This window comes from Triticum urartu, chromosome 4A (genome assembly GCF_056163025.1).
Source record: "Triticum urartu cultivar PI428250 chromosome 4A, HENAU_Tu73, whole genome shotgun sequence".
Lineage (NCBI taxonomy): Eukaryota > Viridiplantae > Streptophyta > Magnoliopsida > Poales > Poaceae > Triticum > Triticum urartu.
Genome location: NC_141876.1, coordinates 576,931,684 through 576,953,875, shown reverse-complemented (window position 1 = coordinate 576,953,875; position 22,192 = coordinate 576,931,684). Strand labels below are relative to the sequence as shown.

Sequence of the window (22,192 nt, the reverse complement as noted above, 5' to 3'; positions counted from 1 at the left end):
GCAAAAACAAGTTAGACGTCCTCTAATTGTTGTTGCATGTTTTACGTGGCTGCTATGGGTTTCTAGCAAGAACGTTTCTTACCTACGCAAAACCACAACGTGATATGCCAATTGCTATTTACCCTTCATAAGGACCCTTTTCATCGAATCCGATCCGACTAAAGTGGGAGAGACAGACACCCGCCAGCCACCTTATGCAACTAGTGCATGTTTGTCGGTGGAACCGGTCTCACGTAAGCGTACGTGTAAGGTTGGTCCGGGCCGCTTCATCCCACGATGCCGCCGAATCAAGATAAGACTAGTAACGGCAAGCATATTGAACAAAATCAACGCCCACAACTACTTTCTGTTCTACTCGTGCATAGAATCTACGCAATAGACCTAGCTCATGATGCCACTGTTGGGGAACGTAGCAGAAATTCAAAATTTTCCTACATGTCACCAAGATCTATCTATGGAGAAACTAGCAACGAGGGGAAGGAGAGTGCATCTACATACCCTTGTAGATCGCTAAGCGGAAGCGTTCAAGTGAACGGGGTTGATGGAGTCGTACTCGTCGTGATTCAAATCACCGATGACCAAGTGCCGAACGCACGGCACCTCCGCGTTCAACACACGTACAGCCCGGTGACGTCTCCCATGCCTTGATCCAGCAAGGAGAGAGGGAGAGGTTGAGGAAGACTCCATCCAGCAGCAGCACAACGGCGTGGTGGTGATGGAGGAGCGTGGCAATCCTGCAGGGCTTCGCCAAGCACCACAGAAGAGGAGGGAGAGAGAGATGCAGGGCTGCACCAACGAGAGATCGAATCGCGTGTGGTGGGCAGCCCAATGCCTCAATATATATAGGGAAGGGGAGGGGCTGAGCCCCCTCTAGGGTTCCCACCCCTAAGGGGGGCGGAAGCCCTAGATGGGGATCAAGGGGGGCGGCCAAGAGGGGGAGAGAGGGAGGCGCCCCCTAGGGTGGGCCTTAGGCCTATCTAAGCCTAGGGTTTCCCCTTTTTTCCTCCTAGCTGCCCCTTGGGCCTTGTGGGAGGCGCACCAGCCCACTTAGGGGCTGGTCCCTCACCACCCTTGGCCCATGCAAACCTCCGGGGCAGGTGGCCCCACTTGGTGGACCCCCGGGACCCTCCCGGTGGTCCCGGTACATTACCGATAAACCCCGAAACTCTTCCGGTGACCAAAACAGGACTTCCCATATATAAATCTTTACCTCCGGACCATTCCGGAACTCCTCGTGACGTCCGGGATCTCGTCCAGGACTCCGAACAACATTCGGTTACCACATACAAACTTCCTTTATAACCCTAGCGTCATCGAACCTTAAGTGTGTAGACCCTACGGGTTCGGGAGACATGCAGACATGACCGAGACGTTCTCCGGTCAATAACCAACAGCGGGATCTGGATACCCATGTTGGCTCCCACATGTTCCACGATGATCTCATCGGATGAACCACGATGTCAAGGACTTAATCAATCCCGTATTCAATTCCCTTTGTCTAGCGGTACGATACTTGCCCGAGATTCGATCGTCGGTATCCTGATACCTTGTTCAATCTCGTTACCGGCAAGTCTCTTTACTCATTCCGTAACACATCATCCCGTGATCAACTCCTTGATCACATTGTGCACATTATGATGATGTCCTACCGAGTGGGCCCAGAGATACCTCTCCGTTTACACGGAGTGACAAATCCTAGTCTCGATTCGTGCCAACCCAACAGACACTTTTGGAGATACCCATAGTGCACCTTTATAGTCACCCAGTTACGTTGTGACGTTTGGTACACCCAAAGCACTCCTACGGTATCCGGGAGTTGCACAATCTCATGGTCTAAGGAAATGATACTTGACATTAGAAAAGCTTTAGCATACGAACTACATGATCTTGTGCTAGGCTTAGGATTGGGTCTTGTCCATCACATCATTCTCCTAATGATGTGATCCCATTATCAACGACATCCAATGTCCATGGTCAGGAAACCGTAACCATCTATTGATCAACGAGCTAGTCAACTAGAGGCTCACTAGGGACATGGTGTTGTCTATGTATCCACACATGTATCTGAGTTTCCTATCAATACAATTATAGCATGGATAATAAACGATTATCATGAACAAGGAAATATAATAATAACTAATTTATTATTGCCTCTAGGGCATATTTCCAACAGTTCCCCTCCCACTTCAGCCCATGGGGCCCTCCGAGATAGGTGGCCCCACCCAGTGGACCCCCGGGACCCTTCCGGTGGTCCTGGTACAATACCGGTGACCCCCGAAACTTTCCCGGTGACCGAAACTGGACTTCCTATATACAATTCTTCACCTCCAGACCATTCCGGAACTCCTCGTGACGTCCGGGATCTCATCCAGGACTCTGAACAACTTTTGGGTTACCGCATACTAATATCTCTACAACCCTAGCGTCACCGAACCTTAAGTGTGCAGACCCTACGGGTTCGGGAGACACGCAGACATGACCGAGACGACTCTCCGGTCAATAACCAACAGCGGAATCTGGATACCCATGTTGGCTCCCACATGCTCCCTGATGATCTCATCGGATGAACCACGATGTCGAGGATTCAAGTAATCCCGTATACAATTCCCTTTGTCAATCGGTACGTTACTTTCCCGAGATTCGATCGTCGGTATCCCAATACCTCGTTCAATCTTGTTACCGGCAAGTCACTTTACTCGTACTGTAATGCGTGATCCCGTGACCAAACACTTGGTCACATTGAGCTCATTATGATGATGCATTACCGAGTGGGCCCAGAGATACCTCTTCGTCATACGGAGTGACAAATCCCAGTCTCGATCCGTGTCAACCCAACAGATACTTTCGGGGATACCTGTAGTATACCTTTATAGTCACCCAGTTACGTTGTGTCGTTTGGTACACCCAAAGAACTCCTACGGCATCCGGGAGTTACACGATCTCATGGTCTAAGGAAATGATACTTGGCATTGGAAAAGCTCTAGCAAACGAACTACACGATCTTGTGCTATGCTTAGGATTGGGTCTTGTCCATCACATCATTCTCCTAATGATGTGATCCCATTATCAATGACATCCAATGTCCATAGTCAGGAAATCATGACTATCTGTTGATCAACGAGCTAGTTAACTAGAGGCTCACTAGGGACATGTTATGGTCTATGTATTCACACATGTATTATGATTTCCGGATAACACAATTATAGTATGAATAATAGACAATTATCATGAACAAGGAAATATAATAATAATCATTTTATTATTGCCTCCAGGGCATATTTCCAACATGAACATGGTCTAGTTTTGGATATTCTTGAATGACTCCAACTTTGCAAGCAGATGGGGATGCCCATGGTTGTCATCCATGCCACGTTTGAATGATTCCCAACACCGTATGCAAGTTGTGACATGTCCGATCATTTGTCGACCTTTCTTATCCAAGAAAACTCTGAAAAATGCAAAAATTTGTCGACATCAAAATTACTTGGCATGGTGCCTTGAATTGGTCATACAAGGCCATGAAAAAATTGGGGTCATTTTAAGGATGTCGGGAAACAACGTGCTCTCAGACGGAGCTTTCTGGCCTACCAGAACACCCTCCATTGAACATGGTCTATGTTTGGACATCCTTAAAATAACTCCAACAAGCATGTGGGCATGGGTATCGTAGGCATCGCTATAAGGTTTGAACAATTTTCGACACCATAAGCAAGTTGTGACATGCCGGGCCATTTATCGGCCTTTTTTGACCGAGAGAACTCAAGAAAATGCAAAAAAAAATGAAAACCAAAATATCTTGGCATGATGCCTTAAATTTGTCGTACAAGACCTTGGAAAAAAATTAGGCCATTTCAAGGATGTCAAAAAGTAATGTGCTCTCGACATAGCCTTCTAGCCTACCCAAACTCCCTCCGTTGAACATGATCTATTTTTGAACATCCTTCAAGTGACCCCAATTTTGGCAAGCAGGTGAACATGCCCATGGTAGACATCCATGTCAGGTCTGAACGATTTCTGATACCATATGCAAGTTGTGACATGTCTGGCCATTTATCTATGTTTTTTGATCGAGAAAATTCTAGAAAATACAAAATTTGTCAAAAATATAACAACTTGGCATAGTGACTTGAATTGGTCATACAAGTCAATGAAAAACAATTGGGGTCATTTCAAGGATGTCAATAAACAGCGTGCTCTCACACAGAAGCTTCCTTGAACATAGTGATTTTTTGGACATTCATGAAATGACCTCAACTTTTGCCAGTGGGTGGTCATGCCCATGGTATGCATTAATGCCTTGTTTCAAGGAAAAGAGTATTTAAAATCATAATTTAAACAGGTACTTAAAACTATTATTTACGTTTTTCCTTGTTTCCACGCGCAACAATGCATCGGCCCAGTCGGGTGGCCTCCTGTGAAAAGCGTATTTAATTCTAACCTTTTTTCAATTCGTGAACATTTTCCAAATGGATGATTTTTTATCAAATTTGTAAACTTTTTTGTCAAATTCATGAATTTTTTCAGATCAATGAACGAATTTTAAATTTTGCAAACTTTTTTCCTCCTTGGAGCTAGGGGTGGGCAAAAATACAACAAACCTAAGACCGAACCGATGCCAAAACCAAAAAAAAACAAATTTTTGGTGTTGGAAAATTTTTGCCATATGTAGCGATCAACACATGCCTGCGGTCGATTCCACGGGCCAAACTGATCACTTGCATGCAAGGCATATACTACTTGTTTTCTGCTTTTTGTTGCAGCCTACATGTATGTATATGCAAGCAACACACCTTGCCATTCGTGGTTTTAGTCCCACCTCGTTTGGTTACACGGAGGAGGCAGTAAGCTTGGCTATATAATAGTGCAGTCTGGTTGCACGGTTGTTGGTTTTTAAAATTAAAAAAAATGTTCATAGATTAAAGAAAAATTCACAAGATTACATGAATGTGACAAAAAAATCTTGAAATTGAGAAGGTTCATTGATTTGAAGAAATATTCATGATTTTGATATAAAAAAAGGTCACAAATTTGACAAAAAAATTGACGAATTTGATAAGAGTTTGCGAAATCGAAAAAATTCATCAATTTTAAAAAAGCTCATGAATCTGCTAGAAAAAATTCACTAATTTGGTAAAAGTTTGCAAAATTGAAAAACATTAACTACTACTACTCAACAACAACAAAGTCTTTAGTCCCAAACAAGTTGGGGTAGGCTAGAGGTGAAACCCATAAAATCTCACAACTAAGTCATGGTTATCGCGCATGGATATCAAGCTTTCATGCACCTGTGTCCATGGCTAGTTCTTTGGTGATTTCCAGTCCTCCAGATCTCTCTTTACGGACTCCTCCCATATTAATTTCGGTCTACCCCAACCTCTCTTGAATTATCAGCATGCTTTAGCCGTCCGCTATGCATTGGAGCTTCCAGAGATCTGCGCTGAATATGCCCAAACCATCTCAGACGATGTTGGACAAGCTTCTCTTCAATCGGTGCTACCCCAATTCTATCTTATATATCATCATTTGGACTCAGTCCTTCCTTGTGTAGCCACACATCCATCTGAACATGTGCATCTCCACCACACCTAACTGTTAAACATGTCGTCTTTTAGTCAGCAAACACTCAGCACCATACAACATTGCAGGTCAAATCGCTGTCCTATAAAACTTGCCTTTTATTTTTTGTCGCACTCTCTTGTCAGAGAGAACGCCAAAAGCTTGCCTCTGTTTCATCCATCTGGCTCTGATTTGATGGTTCACATCTTCTTAAAAAGTGGGGCGTGGAGTCGAACATCCGACCTCAAGCTACAAAGCACCATTGATATCCACTCGAGTTGGACATTGCGGGTCGAAGAACGTTCATTCATTTGAATAAAAGTTCACACATTTAAAAGATAAGTTCACGAATTTAAGAAAATGAAAAAAGAAACATAAAAAGAATAAAACCGCAAGAAGAAAAGGCCAAACAAAACAAAACAAAAAAGAAGAAGAAAACCAAACTTAGAAGATGCCAACAACAAGAATAAAAAAAATAACTAGGCACGACAAGTCAGCTGTCCCACTTGGTTACAGCGGGTGGATGTAAACCAAGAGGGCGACCCATCATACGTATGAAATTAGGTACAATTTAGCAAAGGTCAATTTTACCATTTATACATTTAGTAGGGAGTGTATCGAAGCGGGGCTCAACGACAATTATATGAGGAAAGCTTAGCTACAAAAGCTAAGCGACAATGCATTGAGAGATTAGTTGCTACATTCTTTTATGCACTTAACACCTCATCTTTAAGCATCAATGCATTGGAAGAGGCCTTGGAGGGAAAACAGAGATTATTCCTATTCAACGGGTGTTAATTAATTCTTAACAATAAGCAGCGACGGATATATGGCACGTACGGTCGTACGGATAAAGCAATGCTACACTCACAGGGTGTTTACGGGGTTTTACGGGGTTGATTAAGTATTAATGGCTAGGATTTAATTAAGGGCAGCGGGCCCATCAGTGAAAATAGGGGGGGAGGGGGGGCGAATTATGAGAGGGCACGTTGGCCATCCCGTAAAGGTCCGTCGGATGCACCCCGTGAGTCTAGTATTGCGCGCACGCGCGGCGGTAATAGATTGCTCGCCGCCGTTGACGACATTGTTTTAGTCAGTTCAGTTCAAGCACCAGCCGTTATTTTTTCCCCCGAAAAAGCACCAACCGATATAAGTAAGTATACTACACCCAATACGAAACCGAGCCATTCAAGGTACTCGCGGAGCAGCTCCAACCAGCTTCCAGTCGGCGATGGGAGCAGGCGTGGTTGGTGGTGCCCGACTTAGTAGTAGTAGTAGTGCTACTCTCCGTCAGATCGAACAGCTGACTGCCGTCTACGAGGTTGTTCCACTGCTCGCCGGTGTCGGAGCCGGAGCCGGACGGGTCAGAGCCCACCGTGCTGGAGCTCGACACCGCCGGCTGTACAAGTACAACGCCATGCTGGAGCTGCAGCGGGTCCGTGTCCACGTAGCGAGTGATGGAGTCCGGCAGCGTCAGGGCTCCATGGCTGCACGCGTTGCTACCTGCCTCAAGGTGGGATGGCAGGATGTACTGGGCGTCGCCGTTCCTGCTGCCCTCGTCGACCACCGGCTCGTGGGTGTCCGGGTCGATGCCACGCCGGCGGAGCTTGTGCTTGATGGAGGCGTTCCAGAAGTTCTTGACCCCGTTGTCCGTCCGCCCCGGCAGGCACGCCGCGATCAGAGTCCAGCTGCCCATCCAATGCATGAATTTCCTCGTCAATGATGAAATGAACAACCTCCTCGTCGATCAATCAATCCGCCTTGCTAAGTCGGATGAGTTTGTATGTACCTGTTGCCTATGATGGAATGGAGTTGGATGATGAGATCTTCCTCTTCCTGCGAGAGCGCGGCCCGCTTCAGGTCCGGCCGGAGGTAGTTTAACCACCTCAGCCGGCAGCTCTTCCCGCCCCTCTCAATGCCTATTAATTGCAACCATACAACACAATTACTCAAAGGATAATTCCATCAAACTAGGAGTAGCTAGCATAGCGATTCGGACTTGCACACACAGAGCATGATAAAATCAGATGTGTTAGCACTATACAATCGACCGTGACGCGAGTTACTGTGCACACTCTCTACACAGTATACCTGCTAGCCTGGGGATGTCGCTCCAGCGGCCGAGGCCATGCTTGGCGATGTGGTTCGTCAGCTTGGCGTCCTCCTCCGTCGACCAAGGGCCTCTCGTCGCCGGCTTCCTGGGGCCGCGCGGCGCCTTCGACATGCCACGCTCAGCTGCCGAACAAGAATGCCGCTCTTCAGCTCAGCTATCCTATCGGCGCGGCGGTGTAGGCAGAGCAGCAGACCGATAGCTTGTTGGAAGCTGGCGGAGGAGACGACCAAGGCGTTGTGTTTATCACTACTCCATATATAGATATTAGGTATCTCCCAATTAATGCTCCAACCCCTCCTCGTTGGAAGGACACATCAGGGTTTTTCTTCCGTGGTGCGTGCCTTTTTTTTCCTGGAGAAAAGACTAGCACCATTGTTGACATCTGCTTCCTTGAGAAAAGAAAAGACTAGCACTTTTTCCTTCATATTGCTTTATGATCACATAAACGATATTTTTCATTTCCTGTCCACCTCTCTTAGAGAGATTATCTTTAGTCCATGTACCGTTCCTACACATGAGCCACAAAAGCACTTCAATTTTAAGTGGAATGTTAGCAAATCAATTTTTGTAACAGGACATCTAACATGTACGGCCCAAAGCATACGATACATGGGTTTAATAGAAAGTTGACCGGAATTAGTTAAAGTCTAGATACATGTATCCCTGTTCCTCAAATAAGACTACATTAATTAGCACATAGATCTTGCAGTTCTTGCAAGCTACTGCCGAGACTCCTCTTACATTCCTTCTAAACCTAATAGTACAAGTCAACAATCTTTGATCTAGATTTTGGAGAAAAGAATTTACATATAGACTGTCAATCATATATCGTTAGATTCATTATAAGGCATAATTTCATATTTTATATATTTAGTGTTCTAGATATAAATAGTCTTTTCTATAAATTTAGTTAAAGTTTCTAAAGTTTGACTTCTCAAAAAAATTATATGCACTATATTATGAAACAGTGGGAGTATCAATAAATGTTCTAGAGAGCACATAAGTCATCTGTTCCAAAAGATAGGAATCATGAGCGATGAACGGACATTGTCTGGGGATGATTCCCTCAAGTGCATGATGTCGGACTACATGATCTTCACTATAGTGCAGGGAAGAGGTCCCTAACTATATTATGAAACAGTGGGAGTATCAATAAATGTTCTAGAGAGCACATAAGTCATCTGTTCCAAAAGATAGGAATCATGAGCGATGAACGGACATTGTCTGGGGATGATTCCCTCAAGTGCATGATGTCGGACTACATGATCTTCACTATAGTGCAGGGAAGAGGTCCCTAAGTCCAAAACATAACTCAGCGGATTTGAAAGATAGGTCGTACGAGGACCAAATTATTTTCTTTTTGCAAGAAATGTTTTGATCTATTCATCTTGGATACAACGAATACGAGAGATAATAAAAGTTACATCTAGATCCATAAACATCCCAGCGACGACTACAAGCACTGAAGCAAATCGAAGGCGCGCCGCCGTCATCCCTCCCTTATCGGAGTCGGGCAAAACTTGTTTTCGTTGACAGTCGAAAAATCGTCATGCTAAGGTCCCATAGGACTAGCGCAGCAGAACAACAACCCCCGTCGATGAAGAGTAGCATAGATCAAAATGATCCAATCTGAAGACACACGAAGGTAGACGAACTACGACCAGATCCGAGCAAATCTACCAAGGACAGATCCATAGGAGGCACACCTTCACTCGCTCAACGACGATGCTAGACACGCCACTGGGACGGGGGCTAGACACGAAAATTTTTATTTCATCTTCAAGGAGCCACCACCATCTCGTCTTCCTGAGCAGGACACAAAGCCCAACAAAACTCAAAGTAACATCTGAAAACATTGCCCTCCCGTCGGTAAGAGCCGGGATCCACCATGACGCCATGGCCCTAAGGCCACCGAAAACATGGCAGAAGGACGATGGCGCCGGTGGGAGACAAAGAAACCCTAGGCTTTTCTTAGGGAGGAGACAGCTGCATCACATATACGAGGACCAAATTATAACTCAATGGATTCGAAAGAAAGGTCATACGAGGACACAAACCGGAGTTCCGCAAGATCAAATGTACCGGACTTGCAGAAAATACACATCTGTACTTATATGGTAAAAAAAACACAATGTCATGAACACCGCTAAAACTTTAATTTACGCACGCGTACCCTTGGTTGTGCTCTAGCAACTCAAAGGCAGCTAGGGCTGCTCGCCCCATGTCGGTGCGACACACATCTATCTCGTCTATTGCGGCTTTAGGCCATGAGAGGCATGGTGGATCTCGATCCTTACCAGTGGGAGGGCTCTAATTTCAATTGTAGGTGCCTTTTTTATCTGTTTAGGGTTTGTGTCCTGCTCAGAAAGGCAAGCAGGCGACTGCTCCCTGAAAATAGGACAATATTCTCCTCGCCTAGCCCCCGCCAGCATCGTCGGGGGGTGGGATGCACCGCCGGGGGGTGGCGTTTGTCTTCGATGGATCCGCTTGAATCCGTTCTTCATTCGTCTGCGTATGTGTGTGTAGGTTAGATCTTCTTGATCAACGTGTTTTTCTTCATCGACAGTGGTTGTTGTTCTGGTGTGTTTATCCTATGTGATCTTTGTACGACAACTTTATTACTTACTACAACAAGGTCTGTCTGGTCCCGGTGAGGGAGGGGTGTTGACGGCGGCGCGTTTTCGGCTCGCTCTAGTAATTGTGTTCGTCGCTAAATGGGCTATGGACCTTCAATTTCTTTTTTTATGCTTCTAGGGTCTTCTATACTTACTTTGACAGTCGATGGATAGATATGAAGTTTTATCAGGAAAAAAAAAACCTTGGCCATGAAGGACCAGGAAACTTACGTGAAAAGACTCTTGAATGCACCTACCAGCACCCACTCCTACAGCGGCAGGACACGGGCCTAACTCCTTGGGTTGCCTTCAAAGCCCAAAAGGGCATGGCCGACGGTAACAGGGCATCGCCGTCAGCTGCAGGTCCAACAACCCCTCCCCTCCCCTCGCCCCGGCCGGCCGGGTTGTTCTCACGTCCGTTCGCGGCGAACCATCGTTGCCAGTAGAGGTAGATGGATAAGAATGCGTACACGGACGTCGCTGAACGACGCTCGTTCGTTTGCCAGAGAAACAAGGCACGCGGCCGGGATCGATGAAGATAGGCCGTCTGCTGTGCTGCACACGCCGGCCCGACCACACCCACACCCACACCAACCAAAGGAAACGTCACCCCGGCGTATCGCTGGCACCAGTCCCGGCGTACCCAGAGCAGTGCACGTACGCACCTAGAGGTTGGGGGAGAGAGCAACTGAGCAAGGATACGAATCCGTCGGCACCGTACGTGTACGTCCTTCGGCCGGCCGGACTAGTCGTGCTAGCTAGGAACCTTTGTGACAAAAGTTTCACAAACATTTTTGTACAGTTTTTATGGTGATCAAATTGGTCGCCAGCGTTTGTGGCAAAAGTTGGCTAGCAACTGAGTCTATGATAAGTGGGATATGTGACTGAAAAAGTGTGACATGCCACTGCAACCAAACATTTGCATCAATTTACCACACCTACGGCACAAAAATGTGGCAAAACGTGGATGGCAACCAAACATGCTTGTAGTGCTCGCTTTTCGCATACAAAAGAAAACACTGGTCAGGACTTCAGTTGACGCCAGGCTAATGGTTGACTTGGACAGAGCATCTACACCTGAACTCTCTGTACTGACCGGTCACTTTTCCTTGACCCAATTGGCCTCCTCGAACAACCTCTATACTATACACCCGGACTGACCAGCACCCTTCAGACCAGCCCATATATGATGCAGATATGAAGCTGCACGAACGCGCTCGTCAGGTCAGTCCGGCCTACCCCTGGCCCGCATGGACCCTACTTTCTCCCCACTAATAAACCTGACTGGACCAAACCCTAACTTCACTCTCTCACTCTTCACCCCGCTCTTCGTTGATTCCCCTCCCCTTTCCATCTCAATGTTGAGCACCAGCAGCAGTGGTGATGCCGTGTTCAGCACCGAGGACAATCGGGGCGCCTTAGTTCACGAGGTGAACGCTGGTGACAACGAGAAGTTGGCTCTCCGCATTACACTGCGGCCATGGGCAGCCCGACCCGACCTTGTCCACGGGCCAGGCCTGGGCCTAGATTTTGAGCTCGATGGCCGGGCCAGGCCAGGCTTGGGCCCGTCATATTTACAGTTTAACGAAAAGACCTGACCCGAGACCCGATGGGCTCTTTGCATGATGGGCCGGGTTCGGGCCTAGGTTTTTCGCGTCGAGCTTTTGTAGGCCTGGCCTGAAGCCCGGCCCGACCCGAAGGATGGCCAGATATACACTGCAGTGGTCGCGGATCAACATGGGCAACAACTCGGGCTCCACTCCGTCCCGTCACTCGACGAAGCATCACGGATGCACGCATTAGCTTGTCCCGCTCCGCTCCGCTTCCCCGATGCCCTCCTTCTTCCCCTCTGGCGCTTGCTCCTCACGAGCATCGATGAGTGCCCGTGCCTGCGCCGCCCGCCGTGAGAGGCAGCTGGCTAGGCTAGGGAGAGAGTGGCGACATCGAAGATGGACGCATCTTCCTCAGGTCAGTCTAGGTGTATAGTGTATGGTATATGGAGACAGACGTATCTTCATCGCTGGATCCCGATGCAGAGAAGCAGCTCCTCGCGGTTGACCTCCTCCGATCACTGATGATAGCAAAGACAGATGCCTGCCGGCGCCGTAAGAAGAACGTGAAGGCGTCTGACTCAGTATCGTGCAATCGGAGCGAGAAGCGGCAGAGAAGACAACAACGGCAGTGAAAGCCGCCCAACAGGCGAAGCAGCAGAACCGCACCGTCCGGAGGATGGACGGCTTCATCGACTCCTCATCCCATGACTCTGACGACCCCCCCCCCCCCACCCCACCACCACCACCACCAACGCCTACACGGAGGCTTACAGCCGCACCGGTGACCTGAAGGCCAAAGGACCGGCGAAGAAGTGGTGAAGATGCTCGGCCCTCTCCTTCTCCGTTTGCATTTTTAGTAATTTTAGTTTTGATCTTTGTCCGTTTGCTGGCTGAACTATGATATTTAAACTACTCCCTCCATCCACATATATAGGGCCTAATGTGTTCGTTGAGATTTGCTTTGACTATTGATAAGATTAATAGTATATGATCAAGCTGCTGGCTATATGATGTTGCCACATCATCTATAGCCAAACTTATAGCCAGCAAGTGCAATAGCTGGATATAAATGTGTACTACTTTGTTCACACATGGCCCACCCCACTCTCTCACAAAGTCTCTAGAAACACGTGATGCAACCGGCTGTTAACTAGTAGCATGCTTCTCTTCTCTCTCCTCTCCTCACTCTTCCACCTCAGTAAAAATATAATATTTAAAATCTTACTGCCCGCCCACGTCACCTTGTTGTACTTGCTCTAATGTGAAAATTATATTATTGGAAGCTCCTTTCATGTATGAATTTGACGATATGCTTTGTGCAACTTACATGCCATATATTATTGCTCTAGCATATAATCAAAGTTTGCATCGTCAAACGCGTTAGGGCCTGTATAAATGGATAGAGGGAGTATCTCTTTTGGCCCATACTAACTCTGATGTTTATGCCGTTGGTTCTATGTCTGCTTGTCTTATGCTCCAGAATTTTGTTGATCATCTATGTAGTTTCATTCACGTTGCATGGACAATATGAATTAAGGGTATCGGATATGAGATACTCTCTCCGGTCCTTTTTACTCCGTGTAGTAGAGTTGGGTCAAGTCAAACTTTACAAACTTTGACCAAATATATATTAAAAAATATCAACATCTACCATACCGAATATACATTCCATGAAACTACATTTTGTAATGAATCTAACAATATTGATTTGGCATTGTAAATGTTTATACTTTTTTCTATAAATTTGGTCAAAGTAGAGATGCTTTGACTTCAGGCAAAACTTATATGCAGACTAAAAAAGACAGGAGGGAGTACATGGTTGTGCATGACACGATTGGAGGATTGATCGGTCATTTTTCACGGACGCCCCCGGATATGTCGGCAGACGTAGGGGCGGATTTGATATATCCGGTGTTGTACATGCTCTAATTAAGGACTTAAGTTGTATGATCACAGTTTGCATGGGGACCACATACCACGTTGTCGACATCAGTTTTTGTGGCTTGTATGGTTTCAATCCTCAGGATTGTTTGATCAACGATAAAACTCTTCATCTTGTCGAGGTGAACATTTTTTCTTTTTTTCATCATCTTCCTCTAAGGTTGTATGCAATTTCTATAGCCAAAATAGTTCGACCAAATATTATTTCAACCAGAATTCAGTCACCCGACCCTAGGCACATATTGATACATGTATGTGGTGAGGCATGGGGGTATTTCACCCTTAAGATGAACTCAAATTGTCACATCCCAAAATTGCCAAATTTTGGAATGATGACTTAGTTTTTTTTTTTGCGAGAGAAATTTCTAATCTATTCATCAACCATGGCAGTACAAAGAACACAAGAGGTACTCCCTCAATTCCCTTATACAAGGCCACTTCATATTTCTATGTCTAACTTGACCATTAATTTAACCAACAAAAAGTAAGTTATATGACACAAAAAGTATTTCATTGGATGCACATTGTAAAGAACTTAGCGATGATATATTTTTTATGAACTATAATTCATATTTTGTTGATCAAAATTATAAGTCAAAGTTTGACACGAAAAACGAAGTGACCTTGTACAAGGGAATGGAGGGAGTAAAAAAAATTACAACCAGGTCTATGGACCACCTAGCGACGACTACAAGCACTGGAGTGAGTCGAAGGCGCGCCTCCGTCATCGCCCCTACATCATCGGAGCCGGGCAAACTTTATTGTAGTAGATAGTCGGGAAATCATCGTGCTAAGGCACCAAAGGACCAACACACCAGAGCAGTAACCATCGCTGATGAAGAGAATTGTAGATCATAAAGATCAAACCTGGAAGCACACAAACGGAGACGAACAAAAACTGGATCCAAATAGATCCACGGAAAACCAGCACCGACCGAATCCTATGAGATCCGACGAAGACACACCTCCACACATCCTCCGACTACGCTATTCGCACCATCGGGACGGGGATAGAACGTGGGAGATATTATTGCTACTAAGAGACATCGTCGCCGCCACACAGCCCCAACCAAGACATTCAACCTGGCAAAAACCGAGAACGGGGTCCCTCTCGCCGGCGGGGGGCCGAGATCCTCCGCACCTCCACAGGCCGAAGGCCATTGGAGGCGGGGCGAATCCGCGGCGGCGTCAACGGGAGAAGGGAGGAGACTTTTCTTGGGGAGGAGGAAAGCAGTCAGGGATTTGCTCCTTCTTTGTTTTTTGAGAGAATGATGACTATTAAAGTAGACTAATTTAAATTCTGCTTATGTTGCTAGATCTTAGCTAGTTTTGATAGGGTTTCACCCATTGTTTTTTATTTGGTTCTTATTTGGAGTGCATATATATTTTTGTAATTATTTATAACCATAAATTCATTTTTAGATAATATTCATAAGGCCCAAAATATGGTTTGCAAAATTGTTATAATTATTTTATTTCATGTGGTACTGTTGGAGGCCACCATCCAATGCTGCCCACATACATTAGGCCAATAAATCAAATTAATTAGACAAAATTCGTTCAAACCGGGCGGATTTTGTTGAAGTTCGGACATAATTTACATAAAAGGTCAATATTTCGTTCGTTTAACAAAAGAAAAACTAAAAAAACCTAAACTCTATATTGAACGACCACCTCATACGCGTGGCCGCCCTGCCATGCCACACCGTTGTCTCCGTCAGTGTCATTGTCACCGTCGTCGTCGGGGTCCCTCTAGCGGCGAAATGGCACCGGAGGGCCGCGACAGCCTTGTCCGTCGGACAAGGCTATCGTGGCCCTCCGGTGCCTGCCTGCCGCTCTCGTAGGAGCCACTCCGCCTCCTGCTACGCCATGCGACGTGTCGCCGTGGCCACTGCCAACGTGGCCTTCGGAGCCTTGGCGGCGGCCTTGCCACGACCGACGTTGGCGGAGAAGTCCCTAAGCGACCACTCTTCACCGATCATGGCGAGCACACTGTCAAGGCAGCGGCCGCGCCTGGCAGCTGTCTCCGCAATGGTCGCAAAGTGGTCGAGCGCCCACGCGGCGACGAGATCAAGGTCGTTGCGGACCGAGTCCGGCGCCATGTCACTCTTGGCGAATGCGGAGCAGCGATCGATATTGCGTCGGTCGTACCTCGCCTGCTGCCTTGCCGCGCGCTCCGCCTCGGATACGACGGCCCTCGAGCCCGAGGCACCTCCGTAATTGCCTTCTCTGAGGTAGTGGAGGAGGCGGACCCACACCTTTTTGATCGTAGGAAGCAACTCATCCTTGATGGCAAGGCGGTGGCAGCACGGGGGACGGGGGGGGGGGGGACAGTGGCACGTCCATGTGAATGTACCGGCTGCACGGCGGGGATGTCGGCTCCTCCTTGACCCGGCGTCCGACCCGGACACCGCGGTGGTATGGCGGCGAGGCCGACTCGTCCTTCACATGGCGTCTGATCTAGACGTCGCGGTTGTGCTGGGACGAGGCGGCCTCGTCCTTCGTAGGCCGGAGCAGGGACGCTGGCTCGCGCTTCACGCGGTAGCGCGGCGGGGATGACGGTTCCTCCTTGATGCGCGTCGACGATGGGCCCATGTAACAGAGCGACCGCTCTGTCATTATCTTGATCTGACGGATCATCCATCAGAGCAGCCTCCTTGAGAAGTCGGGGCAACTGCGGCGGCACCTGGTCCTCCTCGTCACCAGAGGAGATGACGACCTCCTCCTTGGAGAGCGTGGGTGGGTGGCGCCAAGAACCGCTAGAGGAGGAGCCTCGCCTACTCCACCTACCGGTGTGGAGCACCACGATTACAGCATCGCTTCAGCTAGGGTCGCAAAGGAGGAGAGGCTCGGGCACGGAAATAGGGGAGGAAAGGGGGTCGGTGCTTGGGGAGGTAAAGTGCGGCTCTATGTGTCGCCGGCGCACGGCTTAAATAGCTGCGGCGAGGCCAAGGTGAAGGGGTGATCAGCCCACTTTAATATGGCCTAGCGGCCGGAGTTGGTTCCTCAGGACGCGGTGTCAACATTGAATCGACGACGTCCGAGAGGTCACGTCCATTAGCGCCGCCCTCCTGCCCAGTCAAATCACGACATCAATGCCGACATGAAAGCGGCGCCGTGCGTTTGATGGAAAGCACGGGAGGGGCAGGTGGGGGGTTTGGGTGGGCCAGTGTGGTGAGAAGCGGACTTAGGAGCGGTCCGAAAAAAGAATATACAGACCACCCTGCGAACCGATACAGGCCTGATAACTTATGTTGTCCGAACAACACGGTCCGGACGGTTGTGGGCGATTTGAGGGTCGACGTCATAGATGCCATGAAATCACGTGGATGTAGGATTTTCGGGCGAAACCATGCAGTGTAGAACAATGCTACACATAGGCAAATTTTGTTAGACTAGGCATAGTGGGAGGCATAGTGGGAGTAATTTCAGCAGTAACTTCGAGTCCAACTCAGCAAATTTGTCTATGTGGCAATGAGTTAATGAAGAGAGGTAGTCCTAGTAACTTAGCTAGTTACTGTAACATCACATCTCCCAATGCAATATGAGTCTATTACCTAATAAATAAAGCTTTGCATGACACCACATCTAAATTACTACCCACTATGAAGGTAGTAACATAGCCTATGTGTATGTTACTAGTGTATGTTACTCTCCACTGTGGCTAGTCTTATGGGATGATGTGGGGTTTGAACGGAAAATGAGGACTGGGCCCACAGAAAAATCTCACGCGGGGTTGGGGTTGGGGGGTTTTATTTTTTCAAAGTAAATATATATTAAGTTTGATCTTTGGGTAGCACGGGATAATTTTGGCACTGATAATCTACAAAAATGCTACATGTACGGAGCTGCTACAAAAGGTTACAGGCCTTTTCTTAAATAATCTCCACTGCCCCCCTAATTTTCACGAGGGTGGGGCCCTTCCTTCCACCTTAATCCAATTAAAATCTGCCAGATCAACATCAGCCCCTAAACGTTATGTAATTGTCAGTAGATGTAGCATTCCTCGATAATCTATCATGAAAAGGCAACCCAAATAGAAGTACGTAGTACATAAATTGTTGATCGTACATGATTGAGTAACGAGCTCCTTGAGATCCAGTAACAAGCTCAATTTTAGCGACATGAAATTGCAGGATAATCAACCGAAAGAAGGCGGCATCTCAAATCATTCAGTACTACTACATGAAATTGCAGGATAATCAAAGCCAAAGAGGGCGGTGCCTGTCTCAAATCAAGGTGAAAGTTTGGCAACGAGCTCCTTGAGGACAGACGGGCAGCTGCTCCTCACATGCTCGAAGCCGTCGTTCGCCACAACGGCCTTGAGGATATTTCCAGGTGACGCAAGGAACTTGAAGCACAAGTCCTTGAGCCCGCAACAGGAATGCTGCTCAGCCAATGCCAGCGTAGTCGCGGCGGTGCTTGCGTCCATGTGATTGCAGAGCTTCTCCACGCAGAGCAACTTGAGCCTCTCGAGGTTATACGTGTCAGCCGCAACAAGCAAATGCTGGGCCATGACCACCAGCTCCTGCTCATCGTCCATGGGCGGCAGAGAGTCTGTGTAGATGAAGTGGAACATGGCCTTGAACACTTTAGCCTCCATGTCAGTGATGCGTACAGAAGCATCGGTGTTCTCCTTCATCGGCCCAAACAGCTCCGCCATGAACACCGTGGACCGGGCGGCGAGCACACACCTGTGCGCCGCAAACGTCTCGCCTCCGACCTCGAACGTGACATCCGCCCCGTCGCCGCTGGAGAGGAGCCGACCAAAGTGGCAGTGCATGTCGGACGGTGGCGCGGCGACCAGCAGCGAGATGGGCTCCGTGAAGATCTCCCTAGGCACAGTGATCTCGCACTTGACACTAAAAACGTCATCCTTGAGGTAAAGTGATTCCTCCAAGTCCTTCCTGGTGATGAGCTGAGGAGCCCCATGGCCCTGTGTTGCTGGAGAAGGTGTAGCAGGTCTGGCTGTCTGTGCCGTGCGCCGGCACCGGCTCCCCGTCCTGGTCGAGCAAGCTGATCTTGCACCGGGCGTGGACTTGATCATCGGCACTATCAGTGTGGACAAGATAGAGGTAGATAGATATCCAACCAGCTTGTCCTGCCGAGTGACCGTCAGGGAAGTACCTCATGTACCAGCGATGGCGCCCAACGACGAACGTCTCGGACGAGACACCTTTGCCGTTGACGAGGCCCTTGGTGCGGGAGTAGCCGTCGATCTTGAGGACGTGCGAGCCGGAGACGGGCAATGGCCGGGCAACGATGGCCGAAGCGGTCTGCCACGGCATGCCGCCGCCGGAGGACAGGCTGGAGCCGGACATGGCGAGCCTGGGAAGAACGGGATCGAGCTATTTCGTCGCTGGGAAGAATGAGAAGCGGGTGTGGGAGCTTCTGAGGTTCTTATAGAGCTTGCGAGGTCGCTGGAAAGCACGGAGTTAGGACGGCGCTTACTTCGCCTGCATTAATCGCGCGCGTCACACGAGCAGTCGGCCAGCGCATGCGGTACCGGGGCGTGTTCCCGCGCGCGCCGATCGAGTGCGCGTGAAATCGCTGGCCGGTACCTTTGCCGAGGAGACGCGCGTGCAGTCATACGCAATAACTGTATTTTTTTTCTGAAACTGGGTGCATATGCATAGCAAATACTACTCGCCGGCGTGTAGCACAGCCGGCCGGGGACGCGGCTTCAAAGCACCATACTGCATTACGCTCGTGTGCTATCACACACTGTTCTCTCTTTACATGCATGATGCGGCTGCAAAGCACCATACTGCATTATGCTCGCCGCCGTCGCCCCACCCAAGGGTTTGAGAGTGTCAGATAAACCCTGAACCAAGATTTAGCTAGGACCAGCTTCGCCGGTCTTTTTCCTTTCGCGCGTGAAATAAGGAGCACGAGCCGCAATCTATGCGTGTCGTGTGCATCGTGGATTGAGTCAAGGCCCTGGCCGGCACGCCTCACCTCGTGGACGTGGGATGGCACGTTCGATCGAGCGAGGTCGTGGTGAGCTAGTGGGGCCAGTTTGTTGCATCGAGCAGAATAAAAGGAGCGAAGATAAAACAAAAAAGCAACAAGTTTTGTGCGTTGTGTGCAAATCACCGTGTCCTTGAATTCATCAGAGGACAGTGATTTATTGTGAGCTAGGCTAGCCGCTGGTTTACAATTGGCATCAGAGCCACGGGTACCGAGGGCCATGCCCGACAACAAGGAGCCTTCCGGTGACGAGCAGTGGGTAGTAAACGATAAGGGGTGATCAGGCTCCAAATTGTCGGAGGTGCGCACGGAGACGCGACCACGGAGCCACGAGCATAGCTGGGTCAGGTGGAGCGGCACGCGAGGTCGTCGTCCACAGGCGCGTTCGAGAGACCGCTAGCGGGAGCGGCACAATCGTCTACCCCACGCTCACCCCTACCAATTACATTGAGTGCGCTTTGATCATGCAGGTCAACTTTCACGTGCAGGGTCTCTCGGAGGTTATGCTTGGCGAGGGGATGGTGACTGACCGCGAGGACATGGCGGAGCTCGTCGAGCTCATATGTACAGTGCCACAGGAGATGCACTGTGTTCTCCTCGTCAAGAACTCAACATATGAGGCCTGGGAGGCCGTGCAAACAATGCGGATGGGCGTGACACACATTCAAGATGCGACGATGCAACACCTCCGCATGGACTTTGAGCAGATCACCTTCACAGAAAACAAGACGCTAAAAGTGTCTACAAGGCGGATCACCGACCTAATCAGCAATCTTCGATAGCTAGGTGGTGCCGTCGTGGAGGTACGAGTTGTCCAGAATTTCCTCCGGGTTGTGTTGACGCTGGTGCGGAGCACCCCATGGATTCTACACCAACACCTACACCTCCAAGTGGACCTTTGACAAGAGCTCGCGCACGTGCTATCCAAACTGAGGTGGCATCTATCCAGTAGAGCTACCTCAAGGTGGAACCCTATATGTGCTTAGGTACAACAACATAGCTACCTAAGAAGCAACGAGGAAGGCCACCTCTTGGAGCAAGGAGCCAAAGGAGAAAGAGTGGATCAGGAGATGCCAGAAATCCCCAAGAAGAAGAAGGCCGGAGACCAGAAGCTTTCGGGCTCCAGCTCCAAAACTTTCGGCCCAACGCAGCTCCCGGCCGTGCAAACTTCCTGGTTAGCCAAGGAAAAGGTATACATTCCGTCATTATTTACCCTCCCTTTCCATTGCAATTGGTAGCCCTGAGTCTTTTGTGTACCTTACTCATTGAGACTAGCTATTTGAGAGTTGTCGGGACATATTACTTGTGCGCTGTAGTGATACACTATCATCACATAGCTCATTGTGCACATATATCTTGATATCATCTTGTGTGTCATAAGCTACTCACGTGCATATCTTATATGCTTGTCTTGTATTTTGGCTCAAGCATCAAGCACAGTCGAAAAGTAAGCATATAAAAAAGAGATAGAACAGCTTTTAGGCAAAAGAAAAATACACAAAGAGCTTATGAGCATTTAACATTCATCATCATGGATTATATATCATTTTGGTATCATACATACTTGTCATAGCATACTTGGGAAACTAAAACGAATAGTTGTTCTTGTAGGTTGGTGCACAAGTTTGTGTCTCTCTTGCATTGTGCAACACTCTTGGCCGCGAGGAATCATATTTGCTCGCTTCTTGATTGTATGACCCCATCTCTCTCTCTCTCTGTGTGTGTGTGTGTGTGTGTGTGTGTGTTTGTGTGTGTGTGTGTGTGTTTTGTGTCAAAGCTACCTATTGATCTATTTGCATCACATTTCAAATTTGTGCATCTTTTCAACAATTTTGATATCTCCACTAACACTTGCTTAATTTTGTGCCACTTATCCTCATGGAGCCACCTTTGTTCGGTCGCAAGGCAGGGAAATGGAGGATTTGTTTCTTAGACTAAAGAAAGAGGAAATAGCTAGGAGAGTTTTTTTTTAGTTTTTTTGTAGGTGTGAGTGATAAGATCAGGTACCAAATTCACTCTATTTGCTTTCACATTGAGTGATATTGGATACATTCTCAATTTTGAGAAGAGGTAACTTTAGTATTGTTCTTCTCATTTCCATTTACACTTGCCATGAGTGTTGTGATGATAGACACATCCATCACACGAGAACTATATCTCGCTTATAGCAAGATGTTAACCCCCCCCCCCCACCTCCACCCCCTCAACAGCATCCGCGGTAACGGGTTTGATCAGTATCGTGCGTTCGGTCGTTGTGGCTCGCTTGGTCGCTATTGTTCATTCAGGCGCTAGCTGTAGGTTTGATTTTCTTTGGGTATTTTTCTTTTGTTTTTACTTCAATTTTCTTTATTTCTAAATGATTTTCTTTAGCTTTTTGTTTTCTTTTGGTCTTTTCACCTGTTTTGTTTCTTTCTTGGTTTTTACTTGTTTTTTCCTTTTTTCCT

The 22,192-nt window shown here is 48.0% G+C and overlaps 2 protein-coding genes and 1 pseudogene across 2 annotated transcripts; all 3 read right to left on the bottom strand.

Annotated features, from left to right (window-relative positions):
- Window positions 1-6,653: 6,653 nt before the first annotated feature.
- Window positions 6,654-7,922, bottom strand: LOC125554296 (transcription factor MYB8). The gene is made up of 3 exons (XM_048717872.2): window positions 7,648-7,922; window positions 7,346-7,475; window positions 6,654-7,244 (listed from the first exon to the last, which is right to left on the bottom strand). Exons 1-3 carry the CDS (start codon window positions 7,778-7,780, stop codon window positions 6,719-6,721), a joined length of 789 nt encoding a protein of 262 aa, XP_048573829.1. The 5' UTR covers window positions 7,781-7,922; the 3' UTR covers window positions 6,654-6,718.
- A 9,952-nt stretch (window positions 7,923-17,874) lies between these two features.
- LOC147976768 (BTB/POZ and MATH domain-containing protein 2 pseudogene) lies at window positions 17,875-18,713 on the bottom strand (annotated as a pseudogene).
- On the bottom strand, window positions 18,650-19,099 carry LOC125554295 (BTB/POZ and MATH domain-containing protein 2-like). Its single transcript, XM_048717870.2, has one exon. It carries the CDS (start codon window positions 19,097-19,099, stop codon window positions 18,650-18,652), a length of 450 nt encoding a protein of 149 aa, XP_048573827.2.
- Window positions 19,100-22,192: the final 3,093 nt, after the last annotated feature.